General features: G+C 48.4%; 1 protein-coding gene across 1 annotated transcript in view; it reads right to left on the reverse strand.

The window, feature by feature from the left end:
* Window positions 1-443: 443 nt before the first annotated feature.
* The window catches only part of NEURL1B (neuralized E3 ubiquitin protein ligase 1B), a 33,167-nt gene continuing 13,851 nt past the window's right edge, over window positions 444-19,759 (reverse strand). Inside the window, exons 2-5 of the mRNA XM_032703243.1 lie at window positions 9,686-10,246; window positions 6,194-6,901; window positions 5,168-5,293; window positions 444-4,299 (exon numbers count right to left, since the gene is read on the reverse strand). Of these exons, the coding sequence (XP_032559134.1) occupies window positions 4,055-4,299; window positions 5,168-5,293; window positions 6,194-6,901; window positions 9,686-10,246 (1,640 nt within the window). The 3' untranslated portion in view covers window positions 444-4,054. The remainder of the gene's footprint in view (window positions 4,300-5,167; window positions 5,294-6,193; window positions 6,902-9,685; window positions 10,247-19,759) is intronic.

The following is a 19,759-nucleotide window of genomic DNA, read 5'->3' on the forward strand; positions in this document are numbered from 1 at the left end:
GCATCACCCCTCTCTGGCCACCCACAGTCCCCAGGCTGCCACAGCCCCAGCACAGGCACAGGAGCGGGATCAGGCTGGCAGCTGCCTTGCTTGAGACTGGGTAAGAAATTCAGGGCACTTCTTGATGGCATCTACCACTGAACCCTTTCACCTCTGTAGCCCTAAAACACACCCTGCCCGCCAAACTTGCAAGTGTTTGCAAAGTTAAGGTAGCCAGAAAACCTTCTTACGCTTCCCAGCCCATCAAGGGACTGAGCAGCCACTGGGCTGTGACTCCCAGAAGCAAAACACAGCTCATGAGAGGTATGTAAAGTGTCTTTTTTTTTTTTTTTTTTTAAGCAGATGAAGAGAGCTGCCCTGACCCTTCCTCTCTGGATCAGTATTGCCATGCTTTGCAAATCGCTCCCCAGCTCAAGCTCTTTTAAACATTCTGGAGCACTCTCTACAAGCCAAAGTTTTATTTGTTTCATAAACAAGTAAAATTATATTAATGTAAAACAGGTAAATGGACAAAAGTAAAACACACAGCACTGAACACAACGCTATAGAGTACTGACATGTAGAAGTGCAGTTCCCCCCCTCGTGCGATGCCCTCCCTCTCCCGGTCCCCCAGATGATTTGCTTGAAAAGCCTAATACAGAGGTCCAAAATCTGATTCAGCTTCAACAAGATGTACAGGTCACAGTATTGAATCATAAAGGTAACGACAAGAGAGTAACTGTCTCAGAAAGGGGGAAGGTAAAAGAGTTCCCCAATCTCATATCTTTCTTCCTTCCTTTCTTCCTTTTTTAAAATTTTTTAACAAAGAGGTTAAGGAGGAGAGGGGGAAAAATCCATGGAAATAAACACTTTTTCACTCCAGCATATATATATATATATATATATATATATATATATATATATAAAGCAGGATTCTCAGTGAACACAAAATTCTATAAAACTACCATTGATCTGTGCTGTTTTCTCCCCCCATCTTTTTTTTTTCTTTTTAAAAGTTGCTTTAAAAAGGATAAAAAGTGCACAGACACCCTTATAAGGCACAAACAGATCTTCTGTACAAATAATATATCATTGGACTGTTTAAAAAAAATAGCAATACGAATACTAACAATTAAATCTGAAAGAGGCTACCTTTTCCCAGACATTTTTTTTTTGAGGCCTATTTTGGAAAATTCCCGTTGCTCTCAGATAGGCAGGGTGACACATCCACTGCTCTCACGTCCTGTTTGCTGCTCAGCCGTGCTCCAGATGCTGTCTGAGCTGGTTCCCTTGCTGGCATCACTGGGTGCTGCCCTTCTGGAAACCGGTCTTGGCTGCTGCAGCAAAAATTCAGCCTCTACAATGTGTCCTGAACAGCTCAGGCCCAGCCTGGGGTGGATTTGGTATTTCTCCTTGCTGGCTTAAAAATACAAAAGAGAGCTACACCAAAATAAACCCCACCCCAGGCGTGCACCAATCCTGCTCACTGAGGACCTGAGGTGTTGGCCAAGCAAATGGACTCTGCTCTGCTGGTGTGGCTGTGCAGTGACCAAAGGGACTGGGCACCCCTGAAACCGGGACAGCAGCCCCAGGAATGGCCACTGGTGCTCACAAGCCCAGACCTGATCCAGGCTGGCATCGCTCGCAGTGAGTGGATTCTGACAGCTTTCCTTGAATTCCTCATCATGCAAAGGCTTCCCACTGCAGCCTGTCCCCAGGCAGGCACTGACCTGCCTGGCCCTTCATCCCGTGCTGACATACCCTGCCATCGTCGTGCCCTTGGTGCTGTGCCCACCCACCGCAGCCGGACCCTGATCTGCCAGTGTGGCACCCGGGAGGTCTCTAGGAAGTCAATGCCTGGGCAGAGAGCAGCCAGGAGGTGCAGGCAAAGCTCCAAATGCAGGGAAGCTGCCCTTGCTGCCTCCTTCAGTAAAGGTGTGAGTGAACTCGTGCCGCAGTCGCGGTGCGAGTGGCTCTGCTGAGGGCTGAGCACACTCAGCAGTGGCACAGCCAGCGCCATCAGCCAGGTTTCCAAAAAGGGCTCTGCAAAGACGGTGGGCCCTTGTGCTGATGCAGCAGGGCAATGGCTGAGAGATCTCACTCTAGAGCAGCCTCTCATTTATACACTTAATTAAAATGTTCATCAGTTCTTAAAGGAAAAAACAAAAGGTTTCCCCACGCTCTGTGAGCTGGCAGGCACAGCCCGCTGCAGGAGGAGAATGAGCTGCTCTCCTGGGTGTGCTCTCCACGATGGCAGCACAGGGCTGGCTGCTGGTCAGTAACCAAACACAGCTCTCCTGGCACAGCCAAACCACCACCCGGGTAGCAGCACCAGGAGAGGGCTGTGCACCCACAGCTACCAGCACCTTGGAGGAGAGAGGAAATGGCCAGGCGAGATGACAGGCCCCTCAGGCTGCCCCTCTGTGCCCAGAAGCCCTGAAATGTACAGGAGTTGCTATTCTGTTTTTTTCTTTTTCGGACTAAAATTGCACCTTTCCAAAAAAGCCATTCTTACGCACTTGGTAGCACACGGTCACCGAGCTGCAATACCAGCCCCTCTCTCATCCTCCCATTTGCATCCTCTCTCTTTTTCCCTCTTGGACCAGCTGGAAGCTGGTCAGGCTCAGGCTGAAGGACTGGACAGGAGCTGTGCAAGTGGGCAGAGGGCAGAGGACGGAGAATGGAGGGTAGCTCCTGCTGGAGCAGCAGGGAGGAGGACACTGAGCTCCTCACACCAGTCCCTGTGCTGCACACTCAAATGCTGCTCAGCTCATCCAGCTGCTGCCTGTAGCTGTAACATCACACCTGAAACCCATTTACCTTTTAAGTCCCAACATCTACTAATAGCTCCAGAGCCTTTTTCTTTCCTACTCCTAAGTAAAGCCAAGTGAGATAGATCCCTGTTTTTCTCAACAAGTTCTCATCTACTGTTGAGACCCAGCTGTGCTGGAAAACTGGGAAAGGCAGGAGAAAGAGCAGGTAAGATCAGCACATACACAGTCCTCAGAAAAAAGGTGAGCCTGCTGGGACTGGGTCAGAAATTAATTTCTCACCACAGGCTCCAAAAAATCCCCATGATGGGGCAGGAGGAAAGCTGAGCCCTGCCATGGCACTGGCTGCAGGGGAAGGTCTAGGACAGGTCTAGCCAGGCAGGATGGGGTAACATGGCAGCTCTGCCACCTGCCAAGAGGGCAGAGCAAAATGCAGGTGTGTGTGCCTGGAGATGGCAAACACCATCACAGCCAGGACTGCAGTGTTCCCATCCAAACACTCCTCTCATTCACGGGCTGGAAATTATGGCTTCATCAGGCCTGAGTCGCCCCTCATAGCTGCCCACTGCTGGGGCTGGCTGGGCTCTCAGTGGGCTTGTGCTCCTCACTGCTACCCCATGGCAGCTCTCCAGGTCTCAGCCTCCCTGGCCAAAAGTCCCTGCTCTGCCACAGAAAGCAAAAGCTGCTTTATCTATGTCCAGACTGGCTTCTCCATGTACCCCAGAAACCTGTTCACGGGGACAGAACCCAAACAAGTGAGAATCTGGCTGTGCTACTATTTGGCTTTAGTTAGTTCTCCTTACACAGATAAGCAGGACATTTCCAGATCAGTTTTGTCCACTTTGAACCCTCCCACTGGGCCTTATCCTAATTTTGTTCCACCACAGCACAAGCATCTGGCAGCATCCCAGAGCTGTTCAGGTTTTGGGGTCAGGAAGCCCAGTGGCACCTGGCATTGACCAAATGGCAACCTCCCCTTGCAGACCCACACCACAGCGAGCCTCCTCCGGAGCAGGAAGAGGGAAAAAAGAACCTTTGCAGGGGAAATTTCTCATTTGCAGCTGGGTCGGGTGCAGACCGTGATTCCCCGGATTCGCCTGTGGGCACACAGCCTGGCCGTGCCTTTGGGCCCTACATGATCCTCAGCTCAATTTGATCCCTGAATTGTGCCCTACCTGTCAAATAAGGAAACACAGATAACGAGCCACTTGATAACGACTGACCAGCACGATAACCCATAAGCAGGGACGGAAAGGCGTGGTTACTGCTAGCGGCGTTCCCCTTCCTACAGCCCGAGGCGGGCGCTAAGGGCGGTATATTTTAATAACATCTTTGATGACCCGTCGGCAGATTGGGCAGCAGGCATTGAGTTGCTTCTTCAGCTTAAGACCGCAGGTGTTGCAGAGGCACATGTGTCCGCAGGTGTAGATCACCGTGTCCACCTCGCTGTCGAAGCAAACGGTGCATTCCCCGTTCTTGCTGCTGGATGGCTCCGGAGGGGGGAAGACAGGAGAGATGGGGGGGCTCAAGGGGGAGCTTGGAGCAGTCACTGCAAAAGAGGAGGAAGGAATGAGATAATTTAGTCGCCACAACGGTGCAAACCTGACACTGTACAACACACACGCTCAAGTCAGTTTTTAAGGCTCTTCCTGCCTTAGTCACTGCCTGGTTTGTTTGGCCAAGCAACCCCCCGTGTATTCCAACCAGTAGCACAGTTACAGTTCCAGGCAGAGCCTGCTATCCCTTTTTTACACATCCACACATTTTTTGAACAGTTCTAGGGATGGTGATTCCACCACTTCCCTGGACAGCCTGTTCAATGCCTGACCACCTTTTCAGTTAAGAAATTTTTCCTAATATCCAGTCTAAAACACTCTTGGTGCAATTTGAGGCCATTTTCTCTTGTCACTTGATACTCACAAGATAGACCAACCCCTACCTGGCTCCACCTTTCCATCAGGGAGTTGTAGAAAGCGAGAAGGTACCCCCTGAGCCTCCTCTTCTCCAGACTGAGCCCCCCCAGCTCTCTTAGCTGTTCCTTGTGCTCCAGATCCTTCCCCAGCTCTGTTGCCCTTCTCTGGACACGCTCCAGCACCTCAATGACTTTCTTGTCATGAGGGGACCAGAACTGAACCCAGGATTTGAGGTGTGGCCTTACCAGTGCACAGTACAGGGGGACAGTCACTGCCCTGGTCCTGCTGGCCATGCTATTGCTGATACAAGCAACATGCAGCCTTTCTTTAGGCCATGAAAATCTTTCCACCACTTGGTGTTTTCCTACAGTTCCTTCTGTCAGTCTGGGAGGAAATGTAACATCTCCCCCTAACCTTGCCCTGCTGTCTTGCACAGCCCCAGCCCCATCTCATGCTGGATTCCTGTCTTGCTGTGGTGGGAGCTGAGGGCCAGGCTGTCCTTACCCAGCGATGACTCTGAAGCCGATGACGACCTGTTCACGCTGAAGGCCATGTCTGAGTCACTGTCGTACTGGGAGCCACCGGGGGATCCTGAGGGCGAGACAGTCACTGGGCTGGACTGCACCGTGCCTGAGAACACAGGAGAGAGATGAGTTGAGCTCGCCATGGGCAAGAGACACCCCAACCCCAGCTAAACACCTGCTGAGTGGCTCCCACTCCCCACACACAGGGTGCTGCAGGGTAAAGCCCAGCTTCTGAGTTAAGTGCTGCTCCTTAGTAATGATATGTAGTGACTTTGGAGGTGCACGATTTTGGATGTGACCTCTAGGGTCTGGACCTCATTATGCCATTGTACAATGCCTGTTCAGTGCTTCAGTGAAGAACCAGGTTATCCGACATTTAGGGTATAAAGTCATTTCCCCACAGTCCCAATCTCTCCAGCAGCAGTGGCCTCAAGCTGTTGCTGTCTCACTGTCAGCTGGGTAAGGGCATTGCTTTGGACGAGGAAAACCTGCTTTACAAAGTCATCAGTGTCTGCTTTTCTGATAGAATCCCTTCTGATAGATCCAGCAATGGATCAAAAGTGCCAGCTGATACCCAAGCTGTGGCAATGCTTGAGGAGTGATTACTGTCCAATACATGTGCTTAAACCAGGGCTGTGCTCACAAACATCATCATCCTTACCAAGGCAGGAATTTAATACCTTTTGGCTGGAATAGGGAGTTTATAAAGGATCCCTTTAAAAACAAAGCCACTGAAATACAGCTGCCTCCCCCCACAACCATCTCTGCCTGCTGCTTATTTTATGTCTCGAGTCTCATTCATTTCTGGGGGACTTATATAGGCTGTACACATCTAGGTGACAGCCACCATGCCTCACTCACTTTTGTTTGCAAACACAAGGTGAGATCAGGAGCTGCTTCCTCACATCAGTGAACACTGTGAGTGCAAACATGTAGCTCTGGTTCTGGACCAGGGAACTTCACAAGTCAGGTGCTCCCCGATATCCTTTCTTTTGGCTGCACTTACCCAGTATTTTGAGCTGGTTGATCACACCATGGATTGTAAAAAACACCCAGAGAGACTGTGAGGTGTCCACACACATCAGCATTCCTCGGCTGGCTCCATTCACCCCGTGGTGCACCTCTCCATTCGGCAAGACCATGAAGCTGAGAATGTCGCCGTTGTTGAGGACCGGGAACGCTCGGTAAACCACCCAGTACTCCTTGCGGTCCAAGAGAAAGTCTGGATCTGCCGGGAGCTCATTTGTCCGTAAAGTACTCGGATCACAAGAAGTGATGCCAAATGAAAGGGCCCCGTAGTATGGCAACCCAAGGTGTCCTACTTCCACAAAGAGGCTTTCACCGATGTGCAAAGGCCGGTCAGAAAACACCAAAGTCCTGTTGCTTTCTTGCCAGTTGGTGCACGCAACCATCCGGTCCTGAGAAAAGGTGACGTCAGGGCCGCGGGTGGGGTGGAACCGCAGGTCTGTGTCCAGGAAGGCCGGGACCCCCTGCGCGTGATGCCGCCGGTTTGGGCAGCAGGGGATGATGTGGTTGTCTGTCGCAAGTCCCGGTACCCGGCTTAAGTTTAGGTTTGCAATTTTAGCCACCACTTGGTTGTTCTCTAGCTCATTGTTGTTGAAGTTGGCTGAGTCGTGGTTGCTCTGTGGAAGGCAGGTGCTGAGCCGGGCAGTGCTGAGCCGGGCAGTGGTCATGGTCTCTGCGAACATGCTATCTGTGAGATAAACCCAGTGACACAGGCATTAGAGTCAAGATACAACTGCCTACTTCTACGGCTATAATTATTATTTCAGCCTACAGATTCAGTCCCTCTGAATGGAAAAAATCAGCCAGAGGTCAACCAGTAATTGGTGGAGAGTCAGGTGTGGAGCAGGCAGAAGGCAGACAAATAGCTGCATCTTGGCACCAGCCAAGGAAAAACAAGAGTTTCAAAGTACCCATGTGATCTGGGAGTTCCCTGCACTGGTGAACTGGAAAAAGCTGTAAACCAGTGTGGTCCTACAGCTTTCTCAGTGGAGAGGTTTAATAGTTTTGAGATCACTCTGTAAAAGAAGGAAACATCTCAATATCTTGTTGTCCAAAGCTCTTATGCCAGTCAAATCCACAACACAGTGATGGGCAAAGGAACACAAGCACGATATTCTTTCCACACTCCTTGTCACTGCCTTATAACTGTGTCCAGGCACAGGTGTGTCTAAGAGAGGGCATTTTAAGGAAGATTTCAAGTTTTGTTTCTCAGGGGTGTTCTCACCCCTGCAGAGATTTTGAATGGAGAGCTGGTCACAAAAGCTACTTCCTGCAGGTGTTAGAATGATTTTTATGGCAGAGAATTGTTTTCCCTTTTCACAGCAAAGGGAAAGTCAGGATGTTGATCCTTAATTCATTTTCCAGATTTTCACTTCGGCCATGCCAGGCTGGGGGGACGATGTAAAGGTGTGGAGAAGTTTGGGAGTGTCCTTCCTTCTACCTCCAGCCCTGCCCAGGGCAGCCTGGACACTTGACTCTGAAGGCAAGGCCTCAACTCACTGAGCAAAGTCGAAGCATGTGGAAGTAGAGAGTCTTGTGAATGAAGCAGACTCCTGGTCTTCCCAGAGATGGGGGTGAAGAAGCCCAGCACCAACACTGCCTGCTCCTTGAAGGAGAAAATCACTAGGCTTTTACCAAAGAAGGAAAAACACTCAAATCCAGCCAGCACCTGCAAAGCAGAGGCTGCCTCAGCAGCAGGAGAGGCTACTGGGGTAGACTGACGCCTGGACCAGCTCCTTCTAGCAAGGACAGAGTGTCTGGCAAGAAAGAGTAAGACATCCAAGCTTCGTGATGGATATGCCCCATCCCTGGAAGTGTTCGAGGTCAGGTTGGGTGGGGCTTGGAGCAACCTGGTCGAGTGGAAGGTGTGCCTGTGCAAGGCAGGAGGTTGGAACTGGATGATCTTTAAGGTCCCTTCCAACACAAACCATTCTGTGATTCTACAATTCATAATGCTGAAAGGTGCATTTTGTGCATCAGAACTGGAGTTATATTTTATGGCTTTCTCAACTCACAAAATTTTGAGAGGAAGAGGCAGGGACAAGCACATCCTCTATGACATCACCACATCTGTAGCAAGGAGTTTGGGTCCCCTGGTGCTCCAGATCATCGCCCTGATCATCGTGCTGAACATTGCCCTGATTCCCAAGGCAGTTTGTGGGGTTTGGTATTTTAATAAAAAAAAGAAAACATCAGAGTACAGGTGCTCCCAGGCTGAGTCTTTCACTCTGCACACTTGGATGCTGCAGGCATGACAGGGGTGGGGGAAGCAGAAAGATGCAGCATTTTATTTTTCTAACTCCAATCTAATGAGGAAGAAGGAGTGCTCTGGTGAAGCAGCTGCCCTGGCCAATACAGCAAACACTCCAGCTCTGTGATGAGCACCAGAGGCTGGAGTGCATCGCAATTGCAATTACAGGATAAGCTACTGGTAAGATTTAATTACACATTTGAGGCACAGCAGACAGGGAAAAGTGTTGTTTATGTGTAGCCTTCTCGCCTGTAAAATAATTGGCACAATTCAGAAGAGTATGTGATGTAGCTGCCTGCCCACTGGACTAACCATTTCACAGCTTATCACTGGTGTCTGCTCTGTGCCAGGACGGCAGCACCATCCCCTCAAGCAGGTGCAGCTGAGTTTGGCTGTTAAAACTCAATCAGCTCCTAGGAGCCTCTGGGAAAGGGCAACACTTGTATTTTAAAAGGATTCCCTGTGGTGTAGCCCAGTTCAAAACCTTCCATCTAACACTGAATTCACTTGAAATTTCAGTGCCATAAAAGTCACAAAAGGAAAGTCATTCCATGGCAATCAGCTTGATTTGCTAATGGGAACAAATTTCTCCCCTCTTTCAGCCCTCCCCAAGGATGATGCCTTTAAATCAGCCAGACACCACCTGAATGCAGTGATCTGTGTGATGCCCATGTGTAAGGGAAGGGTGAATCAGGTCATGTCTGCAAATCCAGCCCCTTAAACTGCCAGTCTGGGTGGGACCAAGGCCAAGAGAGAGAGGCTGGAGAAGGGCTCCAGGAAACTCTTGGGCCGTTGGTGATAGTTTTCAATGGACTGGCAGTAACTGGTAGCTGGGAAAGAATGAAGTCAGCACTGGTCATCTTTGTCTGCTCAGTCCCTGGGACTTTGCTGTAAGCAGCACCACGTTTTTCCAGGCCACAGCAGCACATCCAGCTCAGAGAAAGCTGGGTGAAGTCAAAGGTAAAGATTTCCATTTATCCCTTCACATGGCTGCTATAACATGCAGCCTTAGGGCTTTCTACCACTGATATCTCTAACTATATTGCTTTCTGGATCCCTAGTGCTGGCAAAAGGAAAATGGTTAATTTGAGGTACAAAACCAACAGCAAATCAATTTTCTTAAGCGTTCCATAGAAATGATCAACCAGATGGATCATGCATCATTTCTACCTGATCATGCCTCTGTGGAAAGAGCAACCAGAAGAACAAACACACACTTACCTAGTATCTGCACTTCATGGGTAATTCCGTAGACGTCTATGAGTGCCCAAAGAGGACCGGAAACTTTAATACCACAGTGAAACAGTATTGGCTCCTCGTCATTAATACTGTAGAAGACTCTCCCATGACGATCAACCCAGAAGGCCAAGATATTGTCCCTCACAGCAAACCTCTCTGGCAAAGCTTTGGCCCAGTATCCGGGACGGGTCACCAGGTCTGGACAGGCGTACTTTGGTATCTCGTCAGAGCTCATCTGCGACGGGTCGTGGATGGTGAAGCCGAAGCGCAGGGCCCCGCTCCAGCCGTGGTGCACAGCCACCAGCTTCAGCCGCACCTTCTCGTAGAGGTGGATGGGCCGGTTGGTGAAGGTGACCCCGTTGCAGAAACTGTTCCTCCGCGTGGCCTTGCGGGAGTGAACGTCCAGGCGCACGTTCTTGCCTTTGGCTTGGGAGTGGAAACGCGGTGGCTCCGTGATGGCGAGGACAGAGCGCCTCTCATGGCTGCTGTTGGGCAGGCTGTAGTAGGGGCGGCTGGAGACGGAGCGGGTCTGGTGGCTTGTGTCTGCAAAAGGAGAAACCAGTGGCTCTGTCAGAAGTGCTTGACCCGGGCCACGTGCTGGCTCAGCCCTGCCTTGCCGGGAGTGCCTTGCGCTCCTCGCTAGGACCCGCTATTTAATCTTACAACATTGTGCTTATCCACAATCTGCTCATTGTTGTCCCAGTTTGGCCCTCAGCTTTATGCAAATACAAGGCAAACGTAGCTCTCAGGGCAAAGGTTAGGCAGCTTCCCTTCTACGCCCTGCAAAGCTGGATGGAAAGGAACATCCTTTGTTCCCATCAGATGCATCCTATTGCACTCGGAAAGGCTTAACACCTGTGCCTGTGGCTCCGGGTTTCCTATTTGCAATGCCTGTGTTGTTAAACTCACATGGCGGCCAGAGACACATCAGCTCTGAGAATGGTCACATGTCAGAGGTGCTCGAGATGAACACAGATGTAAGAGACTGATTTTTGTGGACATGAAAGCACCGGCTCCTCTGGGCCCTAATTCTGTAGCAATGAACAGGCATTTTTGAACAACACAAATAAACCAACACATTTAGCAGATGGAGCACTACCTCTGCATCACCAGGCTGTTCTTCCAAAACTTTCAACCCAGCCACTGGTTCAGATATCAGATGCAACTGCCACATTAAGGAGCATTTCACCCTGCAAAGCCTTGACTTTACATAGAACCTTCCATTTGAGCTCAAAGCACTTTATAAATGGTGATTGTTTTCAGCTTCACAGCACCGCAGATGGCACAGAAATCCTGCCATCCTCGTTTTACAGATGGGAGAAGGAGAATTTATGGGTGAGATCTTTCAGCATTTTAAGTCAATAGCAATTTTGAGACCAATTTCAAGAAAAGCAGATTTGGGGCCTAAAATGAAGTTAACACAAGCACAAAGCAGAAATGAAAAAAGCTCAACTTTTAATCTTAAGCCTTAGCTATGAGCTCCCTGAGGTGGAGACAATCTCTTTTGCATATCCTTGAATACGTGGGGTTTTGCTCCAGGACCTGGGATCCCATCACACCACCACCACCACCATGGTGCTCCAGGCAATTCGGTCTCCCCATTTCCCACCCACTCCACCTCTCCTCCTCTCTGCACCTGGCTTTGTAGATTTTTAAAGCAAAAATGGAACGTATCCTGAGTGCTCCAAGGCATCCTGCTAAATACAAAACTGCATCACATGCTCACATTCATTTTGAAATATTTTGCCATGTCTGAAGCTTTAGAAGCTGCCTGCCTTGTCCTTCCTTTAAGCTGCTTCCTCCCTGCGTGTAACCCCAGGCTTTGCTTCGTGACAAGGGATGGATTTTCTGACACTTTCCTCTCTTGGAAAAAACCACCAGAAGATGCTGGGAGCACAGCTGGAAGAGCTGGCAGGAGGCTGCAGTTGTGACACCTTTTTCTGCAAGCAAAACCATAGCAGACAGGGCAGCAAGAGGCTGGGACCTGCATTTGTGTCTGAATTAACAGAGGCACTAAGCAACCACTGCCTTTGCAAATGAAAGAGAAGAGGGGTCACAGACAAGATCTGAACACAGGATTAGCCCTTGCAATCAGGCATCTGCGACAGAAGTCAAAGAGCTACAAAGGCAAAAAGCTTCTGTTTGCAGCAAGACAAAAAGGGCAGTCCTAAATTGTGACAGGCAAGTGCCGCAGCTGAACAAAAGGTGGGTTTATGTTTCTTCCTTCTGTACGTGATAGTCGCTGTGTAGCACCAGGTAATGGTTAATCCTGTCCAACACCGGTGTAAATAAATACATCCTTGCTCTTACACAGTGGGAGGGGGTTGCCGTTTCCATGGCAGGGCCATGAAGGCAGAGTCCTGGGGAAGACAGGGAGAAGACCCCCCCCACCCCAACCTGTGAAAGCAAGTGCCCTGGTCTCAATGTCCCTGCGTTGGCCAGGAGGTGGAACGAGGGAAGAGAGCTTTTGTTCACCTCTCCACTATCCCAAGAATACCCTGCTTTCCCAGTGCAGCACCAGCCTTCCTCCCACATCAACCCGCAGGAGAAAAGACACGTGTAAAGACGGAGCACGGCAGGACATGATTCCTCCAGCACCGCTCCAGGGCAGGTTCTTCTCACACCACTTTCGGAAGGCACAGAGGACTGAGGTGGCAGTGACACTGCCAGCAGCACAAGTGACAGAAGAGCAATGACACAGGCACCCACTTCAAACACAGCTTCGGGTCCACCCTGCCAGAGAGGAACTTGGGGCTAGGGTCTGGCACTTTTTGTTTTGTTTTTTTTAAAAACAGGAAAGCATATTGTGACTAAACAATAGGAAAGTCCCCATAAGGAAATGAATGGATAATTTATTTATAACATCGTCCCCTCCTCGCATGAACACCTGCTGGTTGCCACCAGGAATAAAGCCTGACATAACCCGAGGCAGGGGAGGCAGAGCTTTCCCACTGAAACACGCCTGAAGCTGAGCTGGGGCATGTGCTTTACTCATTATGTACTGACGGGGACTAGGCAAGCTCAACAGGATGTTTGTGCCTTTGAACTGCCCGAATTTGCAGCTCAGCTTCCATGGTTTGGATCACATTTCAGTCCCTCTGCTATTACTCAAAATCCTCTCCTCTCCTGACTGTGCTTTCCTACCCAAAAGCTGGTCGGTGGGATAATGACAGCCAAGCTCATGGCAGAAGTGCCACCCTACCCAAGGGTGCCTGACAGGCAGCAAAGAGCTATGCCAACTCTTTTTTTCAGCTATGAGATTCCTACAACGCTTTGAGCAAGTAATCTCTTCTCTTTCTGCCTCACTTCCCTGTCTGAAAGAGAGTAACACTATTCCTCCACCCCACAGGAAGCCAAATAGATTAAAAAATATAAGATTCTCAAACCCTTCAATCCGTGAACCCTGTAAGCATGTTGGCAGGCTGGCTACATCATCACATGGGACCAACTGAGTCCCCCAAGGGATGTCTTGAGGTTCCATCCAACATTTTCCTTATTTTTATTCCAGAGTTTTCCATTTTTCATCCCTAGTCTCACTAACTGCAAACATGATGCTTACAGCATGTCCCTTAAACACACAAGAGAGACTTCAGCACATATAAATTAAGGCAGGAAAAAGGAAGAAAAAGCTGAAGTGAAGGATGAAGAATGGTCTAAGGCTCCTCACTGTAACGTGCAGAAGAAACCCTTTTGGCAAGGCAGCATTTCCATCTACATCCTTATGGTGTCAGACAACACTGAAACAGATTTGGGTTATGGGGCCCCATGCTCTCAACTGCACATCTGAAGCTTCACCTGCTTTCCAAAAGGCCAGCGCATTCATTTCAGAGGTTATGCTGACCTTTGGAGAGGTATTTTAACAGACGTGCACTTTGCATTTCAAAAAGGTACAGCAGGCAGACCATGGACAAATTCCACATATTTATCATGGTTCCAGTTCTAAAAATAAACATTTTTTTCACCCATTTGTTCACAGCATCGGGTTTGCAGCGGCACTGTAATCCCACTGACAGCAGCAGACAAAATTCAGCACAAGAGCCCTCTCCAAGGCTGGTGCTCTCCAGGGTGTGGGATGGAGGAGGCTGCTCAGCTGGCGAGTGACCTTAAGCCAGATCAATCCTGTCTTCACTTGCCTGGACAAGCCAGCCAGGAATAATACCCCTAAATCGAGGGAGAAGGGAATAACATTCAAGGAGACCAGAGCTACAGCAGTCACAGTGAGGGCAGCCTGACAGGAGGAGGAGGAGGAGAGCATTGCCCCTCCAATAAATCCATGGTCTGCATCAAAAGACATTCCCTGTGGCCCACAGCCCTTTCCTGAGGACCCCCTCCAAGTAAATCCATGACAAGAGATGCACAGGATCACAAGGGGCAGCTTGGTGCCAAACAGGGATGTGTCCTGGATACAGTGAGGATGTCAAGGGAACAGAAATTACTGGGACCATCACCCAGCTCGCAGCAGATACGACTCATCAGCGGGCTGAGGAAGCATGGTCTCCTTGTGCTGTTCAGAGAAAGGCTGAGAGGTTCAGAGGAGAGGCTGAAAAGCTCAGAGGAGAGGCTGAGAGGTAGCAGAGTGTGGCCTGAAATCTGTCTATCCAGCCTCGTTGTACAGGTGAAAGGGAATCCACCGAACACACCCACACTTTATCTTTATGGCTGCTGCTTTATCTGTAACATGAGAACTTTTTCCTATTACAGTAGATAGTTGGGTCGGCGCTGCTGCAACACCCCTGTTGAACATTAAACAAAGTGTCTGGAGAGAGAGGGCAGGTGGCTTTTGCTTTGTGATAGGAAAATCCCACCAGGTGGGGACAAGAAGGCCAAGTTCACTGCATGACTGCGAGCTTAGAAACAGCCCTCCTGGACTGAAGTCAATCCCAGTGTGGTCCAGTCAAAGCATGGTCCTCACCACACTTGTCCCACAGCATCTCCACTGCCAGAGATGATGCAGTCAGACACTGGAAGGCTGGGAGAGACATACTGGGCAGTTACTGCAGATAACAAACATTAACAGTAACACAAGACAGGATTCTGCTCCAATGAGATCTTATCTTCTGAGAACAGGAGATAAATATAATTTCACATAAAAATTAAGTGCACTGCCTAGACATTTTTTTTTTTAATGCAGAAAATGTGTTGGGGAGCTCTGTGGGAAACACTGGTGTCGCCTATTCCACGGTCACCAGTGTGAATTTGTAAAGATAGGCAACTAAATCCACTATAAGGCTGCTGCAAAAAAAACCTGGCCTCATTCCTGAACGTCCTGCTGGCTCAAACACTGGAAAACTCAACAATTAATAAATATCCCCCATGTAAATTCCTGTGGTTTGCATAACTAGCCCAGAGCCCTGCTTTGATGGAAGGTCGCCCTGCCTGGTCCTCTAACCTGAAACAAACTTCCAGGGAGTTAAAAAATGGTTCACTTGCAGTAGAATGATACAGAAATTGAGGTGTTACGGGACACTGAAGAGCCTGTTATGAATTACAGGAAATGTGACATTTTTGAAGAAACATTTGTGAAGGAGGGGAGAAGGAAAGACAGAAGTTGTTTTTTCATTAGAAGACAGTGTGTTGTGGGACTGAGGTGACTCTTGATGCAAATATCTAATGGATATATATAATTTTTCACTGGAGAACAGTTCAGAAAAATCCCCGGCAGAGAACGGGGATTGATTTTAGCTTGCAAAAATTGAGCTTTGCCTGTCTTCACAAGAAAACCCTCTTGCTCTGTGGCTAATGTTTAAGACCAAACATTTTACAGGGAATTTAAAAAAAATGCTAAAATCAATTTTTTTTCTAGGCAGAGGCTAATGACACATTTACTCTCGGCTTCTAGGTGTTCTTCCACGAAAACAGAGAGGTATTTCTCCAACAGCATTTTGCCAAATCCTTTTGTTCTGATCCTTTTTCTCAAACCAGCAAACACAGGCAACTCCAGCAACTCCAGGCTTCTCCATCTCCTTTCTCCCACTATGTCCTCAGGAAATGAGCTCTTGCATTTCTGCTTTCAACTTTAGCTCTTTCCTTGCAGTGGGGAGCTCATATCAAAGTTCAACCACATCCTGGAAAAGAACATTTGCCTTGACAGGAAATCCAATGCCAAGCCTTAGCTCTCCTGGTTATCTGAGCATCTCCTCATGACAACAGCACCAGAGCCAAAAGATGGCAAGTGCAGCTGAAACACCGATGTCTCCCTCCCAGAAACCACCAGCTGGCTCCAAGCAGAAAATAAAACATGACAGAAGTTCTGCTCCAAGGATGGAAAGTGCTGATGGCAAATCCTCCACGACCTAGAAGTTATCACAGAGCCCCAAAGACTGAGGAGAGCCAGCACTCTCCCAGATCAGGCAGGAATACTCTCCCAGCCCACTTCCAAACCTTCTGCTTGACTTTGCTTTCGGTGGTGAAGGAAATCAAATGTGACACAAAGAAAGCCAGTGCATGACTTCAACGGTGAGGCATTTTCAGACCAAAGTGGGGAGCCCTGAGCTAAACCATTATAGGCTGGTGGATCAGGCTGTAGAGCAGGGTCTGCTATCAAAAAACCTACTGCTGGGCCTGCAAGTAAAGGTCCGACCACCCACGCTTGCCTCCATCTCCCCGTTCCCCTGTTTCTCTCCTGTTGTGCCTCTCAGTGTCAGCACGCAGGAATTTTGCTGCAAAGTTGGCTCCATCTTTATTACAGGCTTTTAGTTCTCCTGCATATAAATAGCACTAAGTATACACAGAAGCCAGCGATTAAGCATGGAAAAAAATCTCCTCTTCCCCGTATTATTAGCGAATCTGGGTCAATGAGTCTGCAACTCTAGTAACAAATTCTTAGAGTTGGTTAATGAGAGACAGAGTGAGAGTGAGCGGGATGGAGAAAAGGCAGGGTTCATGCCATAATCCCTGCTTAAATCTTTCAGTGCAAGCAATGAAAGCAGCTGCATGACAGATGAGGAGCCTTGGAAATGGCACAGCTTATTGTAATCTGTTATACGGGCTCGACACCCAAGTCCACTGGCTCGTGTCAGTCCAGAGGCCACGCTCACGAGCCAAAGAGCTTTGAAAGATGTCATGGATTTGAAGGTCATCAAGTATGGGATGCAGAACTAGATGAAATTTTTGGCTACTGGCTAAAGACAAAAACATCTTGTCAAAAACAGTCAGTCGGCCACTCTTACCGTAGCTCTTATTGGGAATTTTTGGACTATGTTCTCATTAATATGCTGCATATGCTTAAGAGTTCATACACCGTGAGAGCAAACCCATGCCCCTTACTTGATGTATTACAGTTCTGCAAAATTGTTACCTTCTTTAGAAAGTGAAGTTTAACTCGAGGAGAGCAGAGGGCTGCTCAGCTCACTTTATCTTCTAGTCCTAAGCTCAGAGTCTGTTGCACAGTTTTGGAAGGTGATCAAGAGTAATGAGAAGTGAGCAGCTGATGTCTTTTAAAGCAACTACACAAATGGTTTCTGAGGAGTGCTAGGCTGGAAGACTAAATATTTTCCAAATCTAAATGCTCAGCTTGTCAGTCAGTGATTAGAATATTTATTTTTGTGATTTATTATTGTTTTCTAGAAACAGACAATGTGCACCATAACACAGAGACCATTAAAAGATGCAACACTTCAGGCTGGAAAGACCGGTCTGGAGGAATGAACACAGCTGGAGACTCAAAGATGGGAGGAGAGGAGCAGAGATGTGAACAAAACCCCTCATGTTCTCCGGGGTAACTGCATTCTGCTTAGGTTTACTGAATTCATACTGAAATGGGGTCCAAGTTCCAGGGATTGACAATGCTAAACTATTTTTTCTCAATGGTTGTTACTTTGGGGAGCTCTGAAGCCCAATAGCAGCTTCTGATGCATCAAATCAAGTGTGCTGTCCTCACTGCAAGTTAGCCCATCTTAGGAGGCCAACAGCCAAGGACCTCAACAGTGGCTTTGCTGTTCTGTCACACACCACTTTCTTTGTGCATTCCCTTTTTCCACAGCCTGACCAAGGACAGCCCCACAGCACATGTGTCGGGGCACCTTTTTCTGTAATGAGAGCACCTGCAGTTATCAGAGGAGAAAGATTCTGTTTTCAGTGTTTTCAGTGCTGTACAGAATGGCCCAAATATAGATTTTCATGGCAACAAGACAGACACAGAGATATTTTAATTTTACAGGATATTGTGCCAGTGGGATCTGTCTCGGAGACCCCTTTCCCTTCCTCCCTGCTCCAGGCGTCCACTGCTGCAGCAGGGACTGCAGACACCACCTAAGAGCAACCCAAGAGATGCCAAAAACCTGCTGTATTCATAAGTGCTGATGGTCTCTCAAGGCCACCACGTGGCTCTTGCTTTGAGGTGGGAACACACTCTGTCATTGGATCTGCAGGAGACCATCACATACTCCTGATTAATCCCTCTGCACAGCAAAGATCTTTGAGTATTTTTCACAGGTTAAAAAAAAAAGGGTTGGTGTCCTTGCCCCCAATTCCTCTCCATTCATTCTTCACTTCCAAGACAACTTTTCCCCTACAGACAGTACAAACAGCTCAGGACTGGTTTACAGAGCAACACGTTATGTTTCAAAAGCATTGCTCTGAACCAGTGTTTTCATTTTCCAATCACGACTGGGATTTGTTGAAGAGTTACAAGAACTTGTGCATGGCATAATCACTGACATTGAAATGGTCCATGCCCTCACTCTCTCCTCTTGCTGCCAGGGCAGCACGTAACAACCATTAATGCAAATAGACTCCCTGTTTCCATTGAGCCTTTTCTTCAGACCAGCTGTACCAAGTCATCTGCACCGGGGATTTATAAATAGTGACCATGTCATTCCAATGTTAATGGCTTTTAATGAAATTGAAGAATGACATGCATTCCCTTTTAATATCCCCGGAGCTGCAATTTTATTCCATCCCATGGTTTCAATACAGCGCTCATGGAAAGAGTGCTGGAGCTTGGCACATCCTTCCCACAGCCCATCAATGTGTTGCTTCCAGCATAGACAGGAACAAAAAAGAGGGAAATCATTTTGTTGTCTCTCTGATGCAGGAAACCCACCCATCCCCTACAGACAGGCAGCGTCATGGCACTGCATCACGAGGGCAGCTTGTGACACAGGGAGAAAAAAAGATTTGAACAGTAATAGTGGTAATTTAGCTTCACTTTCGGCGCATTGTTCTCTGAAACCCCCCGAAAAGCCAGTGTTTACGTTATCTTCATCCCTCGGGATCGGGCTGTAAACAATTTACACTTACGCCTTTCCCACCTCCAAAAAGCATGTTTGGAGAAAGGCCAGTACATAAGATGTGCTGTCAGAGCCCTCCCCGGTCTGTGCATGTACCGTGGGTGACTCAGGTGGGGTGTGTGATGCTCGAGCCGAGGGCGTTACGAGCAGAGTGTGATTTCCACACTCACTAAAAACACGTGAAAACTTTCCCCTAAGCAAAGGAGTTGTCCAGCTCCAGGACCACAGAGGAAGAAAAGCTGCAGATGATGGAGCTCTGAGCAGCCTGGTCTAGTGGAAGGTGTCTTTGTGCATGGCAGGGGGGTGGAACAAGATGAGCTTTCTTTAAGGTCCCTTCCAACCCAAAGCAGTCTGTGATTCTATGAAGGGCAAGATCAGCACTCAGAGCGATGCTGCAAGTGCAGAAAGTAGAGCCCGGCCATTCATTCCTGCTTTCAACTTTTTCTATGACAACCTTATGATAAAAGGAACAAACCTGCTATTTTTCTTTGCTTCATAATTTTTACAGAAGCCTCTTTTGTCTGTATCTCCTTCCTTCATACTGGTTCTAAGGGTCTCTTTTTTTCTCCTCCTAATTACAACTTCTCTATACTCCAAGGACAGGAAAGAATTCAGTTTAAAAGAAAAAAAACAGTAGAGCTATTTCAGTCCAAACAGGGATAGACAACCAGAGAGCCATTAGACTTAACAGTGGCACCCATACAGAGCTTTTGATCTGTCCTAAGGGAGCCACAAAACCATGGGACAAGGGGGAAAAAGGCCTCTAGGAAGGTCTTCTTCCCAGTAAGCCCTGCCTCCAACATGGTACAGCATTTTTAAATTGTAT

Source organism: Chiroxiphia lanceolata, chromosome 15 (genome assembly GCF_009829145.1).
Source record: "Chiroxiphia lanceolata isolate bChiLan1 chromosome 15, bChiLan1.pri, whole genome shotgun sequence".
NCBI lineage: Eukaryota > Metazoa > Chordata > Aves > Passeriformes > Pipridae > Chiroxiphia > Chiroxiphia lanceolata.